General features: G+C 45.7%; 1 protein-coding gene across 1 annotated transcript; it reads right to left on the minus strand.

Annotated features, from left to right (window-relative positions):
• Nucleotides 1–2,890: 2,890 nt before the first annotated feature.
• On the minus strand, nucleotides 2,891–17,983 carry tsnaxip1 (translin-associated factor X interacting protein 1; the record flags this gene model as incomplete). Its single annotated transcript, XM_080539540.1, has 14 exons — nucleotides 2,891–3,116; nucleotides 3,527–3,633; nucleotides 3,717–3,828; nucleotides 9,746–9,855; nucleotides 10,191–10,349; nucleotides 11,566–11,694; nucleotides 11,964–12,082; nucleotides 12,277–12,436; nucleotides 13,268–13,333; nucleotides 13,441–13,632; nucleotides 13,857–14,053; nucleotides 15,105–15,198; nucleotides 15,954–16,080; nucleotides 17,769–17,983. The coding sequence occupies 14 exons, from the start codon at nucleotides 17,981–17,983 to the stop codon at nucleotides 2,891–2,893; spliced, it is 2,013 nt and encodes a 670-aa protein (XP_080395666.1).
• Nucleotides 17,984–18,820: the final 837 nt, after the last annotated feature.

Raw genomic sequence — 18,820 nt, forward strand, 5'->3', positions numbered from 1 at the left:
TAAGGTTCTATCTCCGTTTAGGGTAGTTCAGAGATATTGAGCGTCAAAGTTTTTACATTCCATTATGTTTTATGAGATGGTACCTTTGTATTTTATTAATTACTAACTAAGAAATTTCAACATTTTAAAAATAACACCACACAGGCATTAATAAACACCGATTGGATCAGATTATGTAAAAACCCCTCAATTTTGACAAAAATGGAGATAGTTATAAGTCACGAAATCTTGCCATTTTTTCTACATCTCCCCTGAGAATCTCATCTATCTCCCCCCTTGTTTCCTTAATTTATTGTAGTACCAACTGAACCTCTGTGTTTTTATGTTTTTTCTCCAATTCTCTCAATTTCCCAACTTTGAGTTGGTATGCAGCTCGCCGGGCCTGTGATTTCAAGGCGGTCAGCTTTCCACAAATAACTGCCTTCATAGCATCCCACAGAATAACAGGGTCCACATCCCTGTTATCATTCTCTTCTATATAGCTTTTTATTTCTTCCCTTATTCGTTCCACATTTGCCTTGTTATTCAAAATACCCACATTGAGCCTCCAAGTACTTTTTTTTCTTATTATTCAGGTGTTATTCAGTATTGACAAACTAATCACATTGTGGTCTGATACATCTGCCAATCTACCCTATCTAACCCTAACCCCTCCGCATATCAAGATACCTTCAGTCTCTAAGACCTAATCCTAACCCTTGAGTCTCTAAGGCCTAACCCTATCCCTAACCCTTGAGTCTCTAAGGCGATGATGTCAAACAGAGTTTTTAAAACCTTTGGTACTCTCTGGGGGGGCATGTCACCATTTTGTTTTCTAGCTTTCCTTTAACTAGTAGTCCCTCTTTGTCCCTGAGATATTTAACTAGTACTCCCTCTTTGAGTTCTTTATGGAATTCAAATTGGACTGTTTGAAATAAGGATTGCCACCCCTCTCTTCTGGCTAGTGTAGGAACTGTAAAACATAGCAGACCTACTCTTCATCCCTGGGAAAGCCTGCCCTCTCCAAGACTTCACCATCACAGTGGAGAACTCTACGGTGACCTCCTCCCAGACAGCAAAGAACCTTGGGGTGATCCTCGACAACCGCCTATCCTGTGCGGAGAACATCGCAACGACAGCACGCTCCTGCAGATTCTTCCTCTACATTACAACATCAGAAGGATACGACCATTCCTCACCAGAGAAGCAGCGCAACTCTTGGTCCAGTCACTGGTCATCTCCCGCCTTGACTACTGCAACACACTCCTGGCCGGGCTCCCCGCCTCCGCCATCAGACCTCTGCTGCTCATCCAGAATGCTGCTGCCCCTCTGGTGTTCAACCTCCCCAAATGTTCTCATGTTACCCCCCTCCTTCGCACCCTTCACTGGTTCACTGGCTCCCGATAGCAGCTCACATCAGATTCAAGACCCTGGTGCTGACCCTGCTCTACTCTGACCTGCTCTACTCTGACCTGCTCTACTCTGACCTGCTCTACTCTGACCTGCTCTACTCTGACCCTGCTCTACTCTGACCTGCTCTACTCTGACCTGCTCTACTCTGACCTGCTCTACTCTGACCTGCTCTACTCTGACCTGCTCTACTCTGACCTGCTCTACTCTGACCCTGCTCTACTCTGACCTGCTCTACTCTGACCCTGCTCTACTCTGACCTGCTCTACTCTGACCTGCTCTACTCTGACCTGCTCTACTCTGACCTGCTCTACTCTGACCTGCTCTACTCTAACCCTGCTCTACTCTAACCCTGCTCTACTCTGACCTGCTCTACTCTGACCTCCTCTACTCTGACCTGCTCTATTCTGACCTGCTCTACTCTGACCTGCTCTACTCTGACCCTGCTCTACTCTGACCTGCTCTACTCTAACCCTGCTCTACTCTGACCTGCTCTATTCTAGATATCTTGACTCAAAGGTTGTTTTAAAACACAACTTGTTGTGAATGTGTCGACTATTGAATAATGAAATAATTGTCGGGTTCTGGTTAGGGTTTAATGCTATATTCTGTTCAGCTTGGTTGTAAAGCAAGCCATGCTAACCCATCGCTAGTTCAAACAGACCGTAGTAGACTTTAAACAACAAAGAGACACAGAATCAATCATGATTATTATTTACTTGCAAGGAGGACGAATATAAGGCCTCTCCTGAGAGAGAGACCCCATATTCATACTAAATTCTCCTCCTGTGAGCCAGTCTTTTATTATCATACAGAAAGGAAAGGAGGAGGCACTTTTCATGACGAAGTGCAGCGTAAGCACGAACACTTTTCATGGGAAAGTCATCATAAGCAGTTTCTCTGCTTGGCGACTCAGGCAATACAATGCCAGGAACACACATGTTCAGGAGGAGGGGGTTTCATGGACATTTACGACAGGGCCCCTCTGACAACACAATGCCAGGAAAGGGGAGGCATAGCTGGGGCTGAAGATAAGGTTTTGTAGAATGATGAGCCTGCAAGTCTGTGCCCAAGAAGCACACAGTTGAACTCTCAGAACAGAAATGCATAGAGTTCATGCACTCCTCAAAATGTACTCTTCATTATGAAAACTTAATTCAAACCTATCAATAATGAAAACAAACAACAAATCAGCTGGATTACAGAGTCACATTCTGCTTTATTGATGGTCAGCCCTGTTGTGTTCCTGGTCCACAGACACCAAGCCAGCACAACGTGTGTGTGTGTGTGTGTGTGTGTGTGTGTCTGTTTGTGTGTGTTGCATGCATGTGTGCGTCCACGTGCATGTGTGTGTGCGTGTGTGTGTGTGTTGTGTGTGTTGTGTGTGTGTGTGTGTGTGTGTTGCATGTGCGTGCATGTGTGTGTGTTGCGTGTGTGTGTGTGTGTTGCGTGTGTATGTGTGTGTATGTGTGTGTGTGTGTGTGTGTGTGTTGCGTGTGAGTCAGTGGTGTGGTTCGGGCACGGGGCCGGCCCGTGTCACGTTGGCCCCCAGGAGGCGCTCCAGAGCCAGCTCTGTCTCCACCAGCCCCCCCTGCTGGTCCCCCAGAGCTAGTCCCCCCCGTTGGCCCCGCTGGAAGGCCATATCCAGGCTCCAGTCCAGAGTAGTCGAGTCCAGAGACGGGTCGATGCTCCGGAAGGCGTCACTCAGATCCTCCACAGTTACCTCCCTGTCGGCCGCAAACACAACGCATGTTTCTGCTGTTTCACTGTGCAGTTAGCATGTTAGCATGTTTCTGCTGTTTCACTGTGCAGTTAGCATGTTAGCATGTTTCTACTGTTTCACTGTGCAGTTAGCACGTTAACATGTTTCTGCTGTTTCACTGTGCAGTTAGCATGTCAGCATGTTTCTACTGTTTCACTGTGCAGTTAGCATGTTAGCATGTTTCTACTGTTCCACTGTGCAGTTAGCATGTTAGCATGTTTCTACTGTTTCACTGTGCAGTTAGCACGTTAACATGTTTCTGCTGTTTTACTGTGCAGTTAGCATGTCAGCATGTTTCTACTGTTTCACTGTGCAGTTAGCATGTTAGCATGTTTCTACTGTTCCACTGCGCTGTTAGCATGTTAGCATGCTCACCCCCGGCCGCCCAGCTGGCTCCTCAGCTGGCTGATGTAGGTGCGTCTCTCTGCTGCCGCCTGCTCCGTCACCAGACTCAGGAACTCGCTGTGTCTCCCCTCATCATCCTGCAGGACACAACCACATCCTAGCTACACATCCTGGGTGTGTGTGTGTGTGTGTGTGTGTGTGTGTGTGTGTGTGTGTGTACCTCTGCAAACAGCCTCTGGTAGGAGATGCTGCCAGTGTTGTTCTCTGCTGCAGCCAGCAGCGCCTCCAGGTCCTCCTCTGCCTTCAGAGGCAAGGCTGCTCTCAGCGCCTCTCTGACAGGTAAACACCAGGTAAACACCAGGTAAACACCAGGTAAACATCAGGTAAACACCAGGTAAACACCAGGTAAACATCAGGTAAACACCAGGTAAACACCAGGTAAACACCAGGTAAACACCAGGTAAACACCAAGTAAACATCAGGTAAACACCAGGTAAACATCAGGTAAACACCAGGTAAACACCAGGTAAACACCAGGTAAACACCAGGTAAACATCAGGTAAACACCAGGTAAACATCAGGTAAACACCAGGTAAACACCAGGTAAACACCAGGGGGGTATTCCATGTACGTTGATTAGTATATTCACGATAAAAAGGAATGCCTCGTTCAGGCAACTCTCGATTGGGATTCAAGCCTCAAGTGATTCCTCGAATGAGAATCAGGCTTGTGTCATCAATGTTCACAGAAGTCCGATTTCACATTTACATTTACGGCATTTAGCAGACGCCTTATTCCAAAGCGACTTACAATCAATACATTTGACTAAGCAAGTGAATCATCAATCCACCAGTCGTAGCAGGAAGAGTAATCTAGCTCAGGCCCATTGGCAGTCTCAGTGATAGAAGGATATATATTTTAAATATATATAGACACTATATAGACACCGATTTGGAAATTCACGATTTTGCCGCGTGCCCGCAGTGAGAACGAGCCCAGAAGAGCCGATTGTCGAAAAGAAGATACTAGACTGGAAAGTGACAGCGCAGTACTCCTACTTATTTTTTGTGATCAATTTTTTATTTTAATTTTATGTACAAACACACAAAGGACAATGACAAAACAATTACCAAAATACACAACATTCATACCTGCATACATTCCCCCTACCCACCCTCCCACACCAAGGTCTTACTCCGCCCAAAAACCCTCAAGAAGGATTTAAACCAGCTCAACATAAATGCCACCAAATAAAATAAATAAACATAATAGGATAAACATAAAACATTAAATACTATAATATTCAAATATCAATACCCACACCATTACAATTATTAATAGTAGCCTATTTAAGATTATTATAATAGTATTTTAGTACTATAATGTTATAAACATAATGAATGGCCTTTGAAAGAAGAGAATAAAGAAAGGAAAATGGAAGAGAAGGAAAAAGAGAAAAAAAAAAGAAAAAAAAACGTTGCTTTTTCTTCTTCACTTACCAAAACCAAAGGTGTGATTGTAGTCTGTAAGCGCAAACTAAAACTTGACATTATTGGCTCTTGGGCGGACAAGGAGGGACGGTTGGCAATTGCTAAGATACGGATAGATGGGCAGAATATTGCTTACGCCCCGAACAACTTTGACCCTGGTTTTTATGACCTTTTAACCAAAACCATCTTAGACCTGGCGGGCTTTCGCCTGGTCCTGGGGGCGGATTTCAATGCGGTTTGGGATAACAACATTGATAGAACAGGCGAAACTCAGAGCAGGGACCAACGTCTCGCCTCTGATGCTTTACGCCAGTGGGCAGCCCACACTGGCATGGCTGATATCTGGCGCCTGGTGAACCCTTCCATAAAAGATTATTCTTTTTTCTCGGGCAGACATAGATCCTTCTCAAGGATAGATTTTCTATTCGCGTCCAAAGACTTATTCCAAAATGTTCAAAACGCTTTTTATATACCAGTTACATGGTCCGATCACAAACCTATATGCTGTTCGGTTTTCATAAGGGTTCAACCCGCCAGAGCCCCCAGATGGTGATTCAATTCCTCGCTCTTGCATGATGAAACATACAAATCTCAATTTGAGAACAACTTAAATGAGGTTTTAGGGTTCAATAAGAACTCGGTATCTGACCCGAGAATTTTGTGGGAGGCAGTGAAGGGCTTTATTAGAAGTAATACCACCCTATATGCCAAAAAAGGAACGTACAGCTAAACTAGAAGCGCTTGAAATGAAATATGCTGCTCTGGATACGACTCTACAATGCTGCTATAGCGATGCTGCTGCCTTAGAAAAAGTATTAATTAAAAAAGAAATTAACTCCCTTTTAAGACGCCGCTCTGAATTTCTCATGCACAGGACAAGGCAGAATTACTACTTTCACTCTGCCAGACCCAGCCACCTGCTAGCTATGAGACTTCGAGCTAATGAACATTTTGCTGACATTTTCAGCGTTAAATCCATAGATGGCACTGTTCTGACCGATCCCAAGAGCGTAAATGCAGCTTTTGTCTCTTTTTACAAGCAGCTGTACAGTTCAGAGATTGGCTTTGATAAAGCTGCATGTGAAAGCTTTCTGTCTAATGTCCATATGAAGCACATCACTGACAGTGAAACTGAAAGTTTAAATGCATCTATTACACAAGATGAATTGATGGAAGCAGCGTCAGATATGTGTAAGGGCAAATCGCCAGGTCCAGATGGCATTCCGCCAGAGTTCTACTTTACTTTTTGGTCCTTGCTTAGCCCTCTGCTCACAGAGATGATATTGCATTCAGTTAAAGAAGGCTCTTTCTCAAGAGATGTTAACACTGCTCTAATATCCTTGCTGCTTAAAAAAGACAAAGACCCAGCAGAATGTGCCAATTACAGGCCCTTGTCCCTCCTGAATGCGGATCTTAAACTTTACGCCAAGGTGCTGGCGCCCCTTCAGGGTCACATGATGAAACTAGTCCATTGCGATCAGACGGGTTTTATTAAATCCAGATTAGCCTCAGATAATGTAAGAAGGCTCCTACATATCATAGATGGTGCCCAAAATGTACTTTCATAATCCATCAGCTATGGTAATCACAGGCAAGAACTGCTCCCCCCTCTTCCCTATATCTAGAGGCTCCAGGCAGGGCTGCCCATTGAGCCCACTGCTCTTTGTGCTCTCTCTTGAGCCGTTGGCGAACACCATCCGTCAGTCACCCATGCTATCTCCGATCTCTATCAATGGAACACATCATCACATCTCTTTATATGCCGATGATATATTAGTCTATATGGATAATGCCATACAATGCATCCCACAAATTCTATCTATTCTCGAGCAATACGGTAAACTATCTGGCCTCAAAATAAACTGGCAGAAATCTGCTCTGCTACCTTTGAATCAAGTGATAATCAATGCCCATGTCCCTCTATCCATTCCAGTTGTCATGAATTTTACATACTTGGGGATAGAGATTTTCCCTTCAACTCTTACAATAGCTAAACACAACTATGGTAACACATTAGACAAAATCATACTTGATCTGAATAGATGGTCCCCACTGCCTAATTCACTTCGCAGCCGAGTTTCAATAGTTGAGATGAATATTTTACCCAGAGTATTTTTTTTTAGCTCAATGCTACCTCTCCCTCCACCACCGCTGGACTGGCCATACAATCTAGGTGGGCCGCGCTAGTTTTGACTAAACTAAAAGCTAAAAACGGCTGTAACCAAATTTCTATGGCGAGGCAAACGACTGCGCATTAAGTTCTCTACAATGCAGCGAGACAGGACAGACGGCGGTCTCTCCCTTCCAAATTGTAAACACTATTACTGGGCATTTACACTTAGACCTCTGCTAACTTGGATACAACCTGAGGCTTTGGTGTCATGGCGGGCCCTGGAGGAGAGTCTGGTGCGTCCTCACTCCCTCCAAGAGCTTCTGTACTCGAACATCCCCATCACTCACTGTCGCCGGAAATTTGGTCCCATAGTGTCCCAACTGATCTCGACATGGAGGGCAGTAGAGAAACTGAGTGGTTGCCCCTTTGCATGGAATCCTTGCTCTCCATTGTTTAATAATGCCAAACTGCTGATTGGTGGCCATCCTATTCAGTTCTCTCGATGGAAAGAGAAAGGTGTCCAAACACTGGGAGACATCTACGGAAATGAGGGTTTACTTACTTTTCAAGAGCTATGCATAAAATTTGGTTTGCCATGTTCTTCTTTTTTCTTTTATTTACAATTGAGAGCTGCTCTGAAAGCCAGTGGAGTCTCTCTGCAAACTCCTCTCACACCACATCCATTGCACAAAGTCCTTTACAGCACTGATGGCTCTAGTGGCCTGGTTTCTAATCTATCTCTATCGTTTTATTTCTAAACACGCTTACACACCCCTGGCTTTGGATACTATATGGAGGGCTGACATCCCAGAACTAGATTCAGCCTTTGATTGGGATAAGGTCTGGTCCAACATACTGTTAGCTAGGGGTGGGCATCAATGATCGATGATCGATTAATTGATCGATAAGGTCTTGGTCGATCACAAAATATTTTGATCGATAATCATTAATATATATATATATTTATATTTTTTTTTTTTAGAATAATAATAATGGAAATTAGTTTGTCCACGTGTCACCAGATTGCGTTCGTCTCTCACCCCTGAACATGTTAACATGATCATCTTTCTGAACAAGAACCAGTAGGCCTGCCGCCTACAGTCTCTCGCTGGAGTTTAAATTTAAGTTAAGCTGGACGCTCTTAAGGACACTAACGTTTTCAGTCATCCTCCTATTTGTGAGTAACTGTTTTTTTACTGCTCCTATGGTGAGTTACTTATTTTCTATATTTTTATTTATAACGTAAAATGTGTTTTTAAGTTAAACAATTTAGGCTACTCACTGCCTTGTTTAAGAGGATTGTTATCTGACTGTAGTGTCTAGTTTGGATGTGAATGAATGAATGTGTGCAATAGCAACACAAATAAAGTTTTTTCCCCAAGGAAAACATGCTTGTTATTTCTGCCCTATTTTTTTTCCCCGATTTTTTTATTTATTTAAAAAAATAAAAAAAATAAAAATAAAATGTATACAAAAAAAGCTTATTGATTAATCGATAATTGATCGTTAATTCGTTACGATTATCGAAAAAAAAATGTTGATCGTTTGCCCAGCCCTACAGTGTTAGCATCTAGAAATCCTGACCACCAGCAAATTCATTACAACTTCATACATAGAGTTTACCTGACACCCAAGAAACTTTGCTTAATGAAAATTAACACACACCCTAATTGCACCTTGTGCGCTAACAAGGCCTATGGCACCTACATGCACATGGTCTGGGAGTGTCCTCCAGTGGCTAGTTTCTGGGAGATGGTGGCCTCTAACCTCTCTGAGCTATTTGAGACTAATGTGCCTTACTCCCCCATTGCACTTATCTTAAACAATCTATCCAATGTGGGCCTACCTCTGATCAAGAAGCGAGGCTTACTAGCCGGAATTACAGCAGCTAAAAAGTTAATTGCCACACATTGGAAGCCTCCCCATACACTTTCTCGGAGAGTCTGGGTCCTAACTTACGTAGACATAGTCTACTTAGAGCTATCAACAGCCCGGATGCATGGGGCAAAACAGCCAATACTGGAGATGTGGAACTCAATTTCGTTGAGCCTCAAAAGCTTAGTATAACCACTGGATGTAGCGAATAGCCTGGATCTCGGGTGGGGGGGTGGGAGGTCGTCATTTTAATTTTGTTGTGGTTTATTTTTGGTTCTTGTTTTATTTTACTGTGCCGTGTTGTATGTGTCGTTATTGTTTATAATGTACCTGTCTTGTTGTCGAGTTGTTTAAAAATAAAAAAGTTGATCACAAAAAAATAAATAAAAATTGAACACAATGCCTTAATACAATGACAGAGTACATTTTGTTGTAGGCTCGGATACTAGAAATGCTGTAGCCAGGCACAGACGTCAATTTGACCCGTTGGCGGTTTTAGGTATACGGCGCCCTCTGGTGGTTCTAGTGTTAAACAAGTCAGTTAAACAAGTCAGTTAAACATGTCAGTTAAACATGTCTTCTATTCCTTTCAACATTCATCCAGACAGATCTCACCTGTAAGTCTGCGGTAGCCAATGAGAGCAGGCGTCTCACCTGTAAGACTGCAGTAGCCAATGAGAGCAGGCGTCTCACCTGTAAGGCTGCGGTAGCCAATGAAAGCAGGCATCTCACCTGTAAGGCTGCCGTAGCCAATGAAAGCAGGCATCTCACCTGAACTCCTGAGCGCTGAGCACCCCGCTCTCTGTGACATCACTCTGGACCAGAACCTTCAGCAGGTCAGAGAGCAGCTGGGTCTGGCCGTGGTACACACTCTCATCCACCTGGAATAACAGTAATAACACTCAAATCCACCTGAAATAACAGTAATAACACTCAAATCCACCTGGAATAACAGTAATAACACAGTAATAACACTCATCCTTCCCAGTAGAAGACTCACCTTCCCAGTCAGGATGTAGAAGAGACTCACCTTCCCAGTCAGGATGTAGAAGAGACTCACCTTCCCAGTCAGGATGTAGAAGAGACTCACCTTCCCAGTCAGGATGTAGAAGAGACTCACCTTCCCAGTCAGGATGTAGAAGAGACTCACCTTCCCAGTCAGGATGCTGTAGAAGAGACTCACCTTCCCAGTCAGGATGCTGTAGAAGAGACTCACCTTCCCAGTCAGGATGCTGTAGAAGAGGCTGATGGCCTGGTGGTTGTGGTGGTGCTGGAGGCCGTCTGCCAGGCTGTAGGCCCAGGACCCGGCCTGCTCACCGTGCTGCTTCTCCAGATGTCTGCTCAGAAACTCTGCCAGATCACTGCTCTCATCCCTCTGCACAGGAAACACATAGTCAAGAGAAACAACACACCGCTGTAGTCAGACTAAGTACAGTCTAACTACAGTCTAACTACAGATTAACACAGTCTGACACAGACTAACTACAGACTAACAGTCTAAAACAGACTAACACAGACTAACTACAGACTAACACAGACTAACTACAGACTAACTACAGTCTAACTACAGACTAACCACAGTCTAACCACAGACTAACAGTCTAACACAGACTAACACAGTCTAACACGGACTAACTACAGACTAACACAGACTAACACAGACTAACACAGACTAACATAGACTAACTACAGACTAACACAGACTAACTACAGACTAACACAGACTAACACAGACTAACTACAGTCTAACTCAGCGGTTCCCAACCTGTGGGCCAGAGTACTGCAAGTGGGCCGCCAAATCATGGGCAAAAAAAAAAATTTGACGTTATTTTGTTACAAAAACGTTTTAATTAAAAAAATAAAAAAAATCTTGGATTTAACAGCCTTGATCGTATTGTGTGTGGTGTGCGCCGATATTTCCATCCGAAAAGAAGAAGTCAGCTCGCTTCTTGATTGGCTACATTCCATCCCGGACTCGCGAACAGGGTTGCCAGATGGGATCGACATTTTCCACCCTAACCACAGTCTAAAACCGCTAATTCCACCAAAAAAACCCGAGCCCATCTGGCAACCCTAGTCGGGAGTCGGGAGTTGCCCACACACATAAGGATGTTTGGTCGTAAATATTGAACACATACAACATTTACGATCTTGGTATTTGATCACCTGCTATATAAAACATCGCCGCTCGGCTTTAATGGTTTAACCGCTATTTATTTTTTATTTTTTTGTCACGCTCCCTCTAGTTTTTGGTCAAATTACGTCATTGTTTTGAGCGCTCGTGTGAGTTTCATGCGCGTGCACGCGGGAAAAAAAGTCGCACGCTGCTGAGTGGGCCGCGAATACTGGACATATCTGTAAAGTGGGCCGTGAGTCCTAAAAGGTTGGGAACCGCTGGTCTAACTACAGACTAACACAGTCTAACACCTGACTAACACAGACTAACTACAGTCTAACACAGTCTAACTACAGACTAACTACAGACTAACTACAGTCTAACACAGACTAACACAGGTAGGACATTTGTAGTCGGGATGGAGACAGGATGTGGTCATAGGAGGAAAAAGGCGCAGGATGATGATGTCACTAACCTGCTGGTCCTCTGTCACCTTCTCCTTCCACACCTCCTTGACGACTCTGACCAGGTCGACCCTCTGCAGGGACAGCTTCTTCAACTGGCCAGCGTAGCGCAGGTAGACAGGTACCTCTGGACCCAGCCCCTGGGAGGGTTAGACAGGCATCAGACAGACAGACAGACAGACAGGCAGACAGACAAGCAGGAAGACAAACAGGCAGGAAGACAGACAGGCAGACAGACAGACAGATATACAGGTAAGTTAATAGACAGACAGACAGGTAGACAGACAGGTAGACAGACAGGCAGGAAAACAGACAGGCAGACATCAGACAGACAGGCAGGAAGACAGACAGGCAGGCAGGCAGACAGACAGACAGACAGACAGGCAGACAGGCAGACAGGCAGACAGACCAGTCCAGTGTAGAAGTCTGAGGTCTTCCCTACGAGTTCACGGAGCAGGATGTCCAGCCTCCTCTGACTGGACTGGTCCTGAAACAGCTCTGTCCTCCGCTCCTCCCCTCCTAGGGCCTCTACACACACACACACACACACACACACACACACACACACACGTGTTTGTGTGTATATATGTGTGTGTTTGTGTGTGTGTGTGTGTGTGTGTGTGTGTGTGTACCAGTGCAGTGATCCCAGGGTGGTCTGGGGGTGGGGTGTGTGTGTGTGTGCGTGTGTGTGTGTGTCAGTGTGTGTGTGTGTGTGTGTGTACCAGTGCATTGGTCCCAGGCGGGTCTGGGGGTGGAGGTCAGTCTGAAGCTCTCTACCTCCTCCTGTAGGACGTCTCTGTCTGCGGACACCTGGCAGTGGAGATCCTGCAGCACCTGGTACTCTGACCTCACCTGCTGGAAGTCCTTCTGCAGCCTCTCCATCTGGACCAGGGTCAGGGTCAGGGTTAGGGTCAGGGTCAGGGTCAGGGTCAGGTCCGTCTGGACCAGGGTCAGGGTTAGGGTCAGGTCCATCTGGACCAGGGGCAGGGTCAGGGTCAGGGTTAGGGTCAGGTCCATCTGGACCAGGGTCAGGGTTAGGGTCAGGTCTATCTGGACCAGGGTCAGGGTCGTGATCAGGGTTAGGGTTAGGGTCAGGTCCATCTGGACCGGGGTCAGGGTCAGGGTTAGGGTCAGGTCTATCTGGACCAGGGTCAGGGTTAGGGTCAGGTCCATCTGGACCAGGGTCAGGGTTAGGGTCAGGTCCATCTGGACCAGGGTCAGGGTTAGGGTCAGGGTCAGGGTTAGGGTCAGGTCCATCTGGACCAGGGTCAGGGTTAGGGTTAGGATCAGGGTTAGCGTTAGGTCCATCTGGACCATGGTCAGGGTCAGGGTTAGGATCAGGGTTAGCTTTAGGTCCATCTGGACCATGGTCAGGGTCAGGGTTAGGGTCAGGGTTTAACTCAGGGAGTTAAAGCAATGTCCAAACATAATCCAGTTTAAAATAAGGTATAAAAACGTTTTTTTACGGTCTTCATAATGTACAGGGATGATGGGGGGGTTGATAATCACAAGGTGTTTACAGGGGTTATTTATTTATTATCATTCATCATTTTGGTTCCTAAATATTTATTCAGGGTGACAGGCTGAGGTTGTGGGCGTGGCCTAACGGTGACAGGGTGAGGTTGTGGGCGTGGCCTAACGGTGACAGGCTGAGGTTGTGGGCGTGGTCTACCTGTGACAGGGTGAGGTTGTGGGCGTGGCCTAACGGTCTACCTGTGACAGGGTGAGGTTGTGGGCGTGGTCTAACGGTGACAGGGTGAGGTTGTGGGCGTGGTCTACCTGTGACAGGGTGAGGTTGTGGGCGTGGCCTAACGGTGACAGGGTGAGGTTGTGGGCGTGGCCTAACGGTGACAGGGTGAGGTTGTGGGCGTGGCCTAACGGTCTACCTGTGACAGGGTGAGGTTGTGGGCGTGGTCTACCTGTGACAGGGTGACAGGGTCCTGCGGGTGGTCAGGCTCCTCCCCCTCCTCGGGGTCGAAGGTCAGGCTGTTCAGCGTGCAGATCAGAAGCTTCCGGGCGTCTCTCTCCTCCCTGTACAGAAGATACTGCTGCCCCAGCTCCTCCTGCAGACAGCTGACCTACACACACACACACACACACACACACACACACACACACACACACACACAGACAGACAGACAATCAGACAGACAGACAGACAGATAGATAGACTGGCAGATAGACAGGCAGACAGACAGACAGACAGGCAGGCAGACAGACAGATAGACAGGCAGGCAGGCAGACAGACAGGCAGACAGACAGGTTGACACACAGGCAGGCACACAGACAGACAGACAGGTACCTGTGTCTCCAGGGAGGTCTGTGTCTCTCTCATGTCCTCTATGACCTTCTGCAGACTCTGACGTTCCTCCTTCAGCCTCCTGACCTCCACACGCTCCTCCTCCCTCAATCCCAGGATCCTCTGCTCGCACTGGGCCGACACTATTACCAGCCGCGCCCGCAGAGGCTCCAGGCCCCCGGCCCGCTCCCCCAGGCACGCTGCGGGGACAGGAAGTGACATCACAATCACAATCACTTTTTATTTTAATTTTTTACATTTTACTCATTTTTTCCCCCCCATAACAGACATAAACAAACAAACACTACCCAGGAGACCCCTGACCCTTGTAAATATGAGCAGACAGCCTCATACACAGAACAGCCAAACCATATTCACAGTATCCTCCCCCATCGGTGGGATCAACAGATCGAACGCAGTTTTTACATAAAATATATGTATATACATGAAGCTACCAGAGAAGTGTAAATAAGCATGTAGGGCAGGCTATGTATTATGTTCCAGTCAGGTCCGCAGACTCACAAAATCGTAAATACATGATTAAAGAAAAAGATAGAGAATAAAGAAACAGAATAAAACATTTTAAATAAAACCATCACAATCACAGTTCCACAGGATGTGACATCACTGCCATCATGACCACCACAGGAAGAGAGTCAGTCGTTCAGGAGAGCATGTTTGATTCCGTTCCTCATTCTATTCTATGCCTTACAACAATGAGCCTGTCCTCTGGTATCTAAGGAGGTCTGGTTAAGGAGGTGTGGTATCTAAGGAGGTCTGGTATCTAACGAGGTCTGGTTAAGGAGGTGTGGTATCTAAGGAGGTCTGGTATCTAACGAGGTCTGGTTAAGGAGGTGTGGTATCTAAGGAGGTCTGGTTAAGGAGGTGTGGTATCTAAGGAGGTCTGGTTAAGGAGGTGTGGTATCTAAGGAGGTCTGGTATCTAACGAGGTCTGGTTAAGGAGGTGTGGTTTCTAAGGAGGTCTGGTATCTAACGAGGTCTGGTTAAGGAGGTGTGGTTTCTAAGGAGGTCTGGTATCTAACGAGGTCTGGTTAAGGAGGTGTGGTATCTAAGGAGGTCTGGTATCTAACGAGGTCTGGTTAAGGAGGTGTGGTATCTAAGGAGGTCTGGTTAAGGAAGTCTAAGGAGGTTTATTACCTAAGGAGGTCTGGTTAAGGAGGTGTCTTACCTAAGGAGGTCTGGTTAAGGAGGTGTCTTACCTAAGGAGGTCTGGTTAAGGAGGTGTCTTACCTAAGGTGGTCTCGTACTGGTTCTTGATGGCAGAGAGAAGAGGCTTGTAGGTCCTGAAGTCCTCAATGAAGCAGTCAAACACCTGTCGATAGGCCTGCAGGGGACAGGAGCAGGGTGGCAAAAACAATTGCATAACAACATAACAATGTGTGTGTGTGTGTGTGTGTGTGTGTGTGTGTGTGTGTGTGTGTGTGTGTGTGTGTGTTAAAGACCCTGTCCTCAGTTTGAGAGAGAACCTTAGATCTGGCTTGGATGGAACTGGATGGAGTGATGGGCGAATGTGCTCGCAATTTCATTGGATGTTTCGTTCCAAGACCCCGCCCCCCCCATATGCCCAAAGGTTGCTTAATGTTATGTGTGTTTACGAGCCGGTGGGACCGTTTAGTACTGAGCTGTAGGGTTAGGCTAAGCTAGTTCACTAAGCTAGCCCACGACGCTGAAGAAGAAAAACCTAAAGGAAACCTGAATTCTGTTTGTTTTTATAGCTCAATTTTTAGCCATGTTTTGCAGATTGTCTACTTGCCAGCCTATAGTGAACCCGGAAATGTTGAGTACCCCAGAGTTTTCAGTTAGAAATGTACAGTATGGGTACCCAGCACTTAGAAACTGCAGGATGCTAACTTGCATATGTTGGGCAATTTGCATAATTGGCCAAATATTTCAGCAACTGCTTGGCCGATTTTTAAGTGGTTTGGGGGGATATTGAGGATGCTGAATCCATTTCTGCTATATAAACAATTCTAAATTCGCCATTTAAACCAGAAGTGACCATATTTCAACGTCCAGTGGGACGATTTTGATGAATTTAAAGAGGGTTTCCCCAGGCGTTGGTGAGGTTGCTGCTGGGACCTGTAGTCTCTGGTACGGGGCCTGGGGGCCGCGGGGGTCAACCGCCTGCAGCTCTCTCTGCAGGAAACCCTCCAGCCGCTGCAGGAACCTGGGCTTCCCCAACGCACCTCCACACTCACCACCACACCTGCAACACACACACACACACACACACACACATGCACACACACACACACACACACACACATGCACACACACACACACACACACACACACACACACACACACACACACACACAAAGCGCAGGATTGGACCCAGGGTCAGCAGGTCTGAGCATTGACAGACTCCTGACACCTATACTGCAGCCAGCCACCAGGGGGCGATCCAGATATTTTGGCTTCACTTTAGTGGAGCTGCCATTTTGTCCATCAAAATAATTTAAATAATAATTTACCATTTAGCAGATGCTTTTAATCTAAATGATTTACAATTACAAATTACATTTCCCCTGGAGTAACTGAGGGCTCAGTGCCTTACTCAAGGGCACACTAGTGGTGGTGTTTCAGGTGGGATTCAAACTCATGACCTTCTGATCATAATTCATTTTAATTTTGCCATTTAGCAGACGCTTTTAATCCAAAGCGATTTACAATTACGAATTACAGGGACATTTCCCCTGGAGTAACTGAGGGCTAAGTGCCTTACTCAAGGGCACACTAGTAGTGGTGTGGTTTCAGGCGGGACTTGAACTCACAACCTTCCGATCATCAGCCCAACTCACTATCCCCTAGACCAGACCAGCATTATCAATCAAGTAAAATGTCACTCTCAAAGAACCTGAAGTGTAAAATTTGACGTGGAAAACCGCAGCTTTAATGGAGAACGGACTGACAAATACGCATTCAACTTTCAGTAATGCTAAACCTGCTTGTCTCTTCTGCACTGAAACGGTAGCTGTTGCAAAAGAATACAATCTTCGCCGTCACAATCACACAAGGCATGCCGCTTTCAAAGAGTCATACCCTGGCCTGAACAACAGAGCTTGAAAGCTGGATATGGACATGCCAGTGGAACTATTAACCAAACTTTAACTGAACAAGAGAGGGCATTCAGTGCACAACCAACGAAGCAAGGTTGCAGCTTTGTGAATGAGGTAGGTCTAACTCCTGCATCAGGTTGTGTAGGCTACTCTCCAATAATAAGCTGACAGATGGATTTATATAACATCTTTAGATGGGTTGAACGCATGTATTGAGTGAGGTAGGTCAATTGTTTTTGGGGTTGCTTCAATATTTGAAAAAATATATATAAGCTAGATATTCTAAATACAGGAACAATTTTTTTCCCTCCTCACATTTTCTGAATTCATTAATATTAAGTAAAACAAAACATTAATATTCTGTGGGCCGGATGGGAAGCTTTGGCAGGCCGGATGTGGCCCGTGGGTGGCCTACTGGTGATGCTATACAGGGACTATACACTATACCCTATACAGGTCGGCGGTAGCCTAGAGGCTAGAGAGGCCGGCTAGCAATCGGAAGGTCCCTGGTTCGATCGCTGGTTCGGTCCCTGCCTCAGGGGGGAGCTGCATGTGAGCTGGTGACTGGAGGGTTGTTGGCATCATATCTAAGGTGCCTACCACTGCCGTTTTGCCCTTGAGCAAGGCACTTAACCCCAAATTGCTCCAGGGGCGCCGACTATGGCTGACCCTGTGCCTCGAGTGAAAAATACCACATTTCCATAATTGATTGACAAGTTGATTGCATGGCAAATAAAAAACTATAGATTTTTTATTTCTTTTTATACTAAATAAATGCATTATTATTGTTATTATTATTATTATGAATGAGATGCTAGTCTAGTCAGTGAGGTACCCATGGTTGCTGGTCTCTCCGGGCCCTGCGACAGGTCTGTGTCCCTGCCGCACCACCTGGGAGGAGACGTGGGCAGGCCAGGTGGACAGGAAGCCAGCCTGGCAGGTGAGGTGGGCGGGCCAGGTGGACAGGAAGCCAGCCTGGCAGGTGAGGTGGGTGGGCCAGGTGGACAGGAAGCCAAAGGCACAGGTGAGACAGGTCAATCTACTGCACATACATACTTAAATAATGGGCCTTCCCTCCTTTGGCTAACACTAACCCATCCCCATAAGTCCACACCTCAGGAAAAGGGTGAAGAATTGTGATGAAATATGAAATATGTTTTAGTGTCTTTATTGGGTCATACATCCTTCCACATGAGTTAGTTAGCTATTATTGACCTTACTGTCGGAGTTGATGCTCTACGGTGGCCGGGGGGACCTCCAGATGCTCTACGGTGGCCGGGAGGACCTCCAGCGACGTTAGGCGTTTCCCCGACGTTACGTTGATTCTTGGACAGTCTAAAGTGAGAACGATACTAGCTCAAAATAGGCAGCGAGATAATATTTTTTAAATAATATAACACAGGGATAATGCAGTTTGTTAGGGTTAGGGTAACGGTAGCTGTATGTACAGTATGATAACTTGCCTTTCCGACAGGGATAACGGTGGTAATCTAAGTTCTCTCTGTATCGACATTTGAAATATATAGGTGCAACAAATATAAGCGTTAATATGTTAATAACATTTAATCATATCGATTTAGTTTTACTCGTAGATAAAGTTGTCTCTAGATTTACGCATCGTTATGTCAACATACTGTTACCACGGCAACGAAGGACCCAAGAAGGACCTTAGATAGTAGTCCATGGCACGCCTGTGAGGACAGCTACATCTGGAATCTCTCAGAAACCTCTATTTAGTCAAAACTCAACATAAGGATTATAAACCTCCTTTGGTTTTGTGTGCGACTTGATGTATAATTAATAATAACTTTTTTTGCATCTTTTATTTATTTATTGGTGGGTTAATGGTAAATAATAATAATAATAATAATAAAAACGTTTCATTTG

Source organism: Nansenia antarctica (genome assembly GCF_963989245.1).
Source record: "Nansenia antarctica genome assembly, chromosome: 9".
Classification (NCBI taxonomy): domain Eukaryota; kingdom Metazoa; phylum Chordata; class Actinopteri; order Argentiniformes; family Microstomatidae; genus Nansenia; species Nansenia antarctica.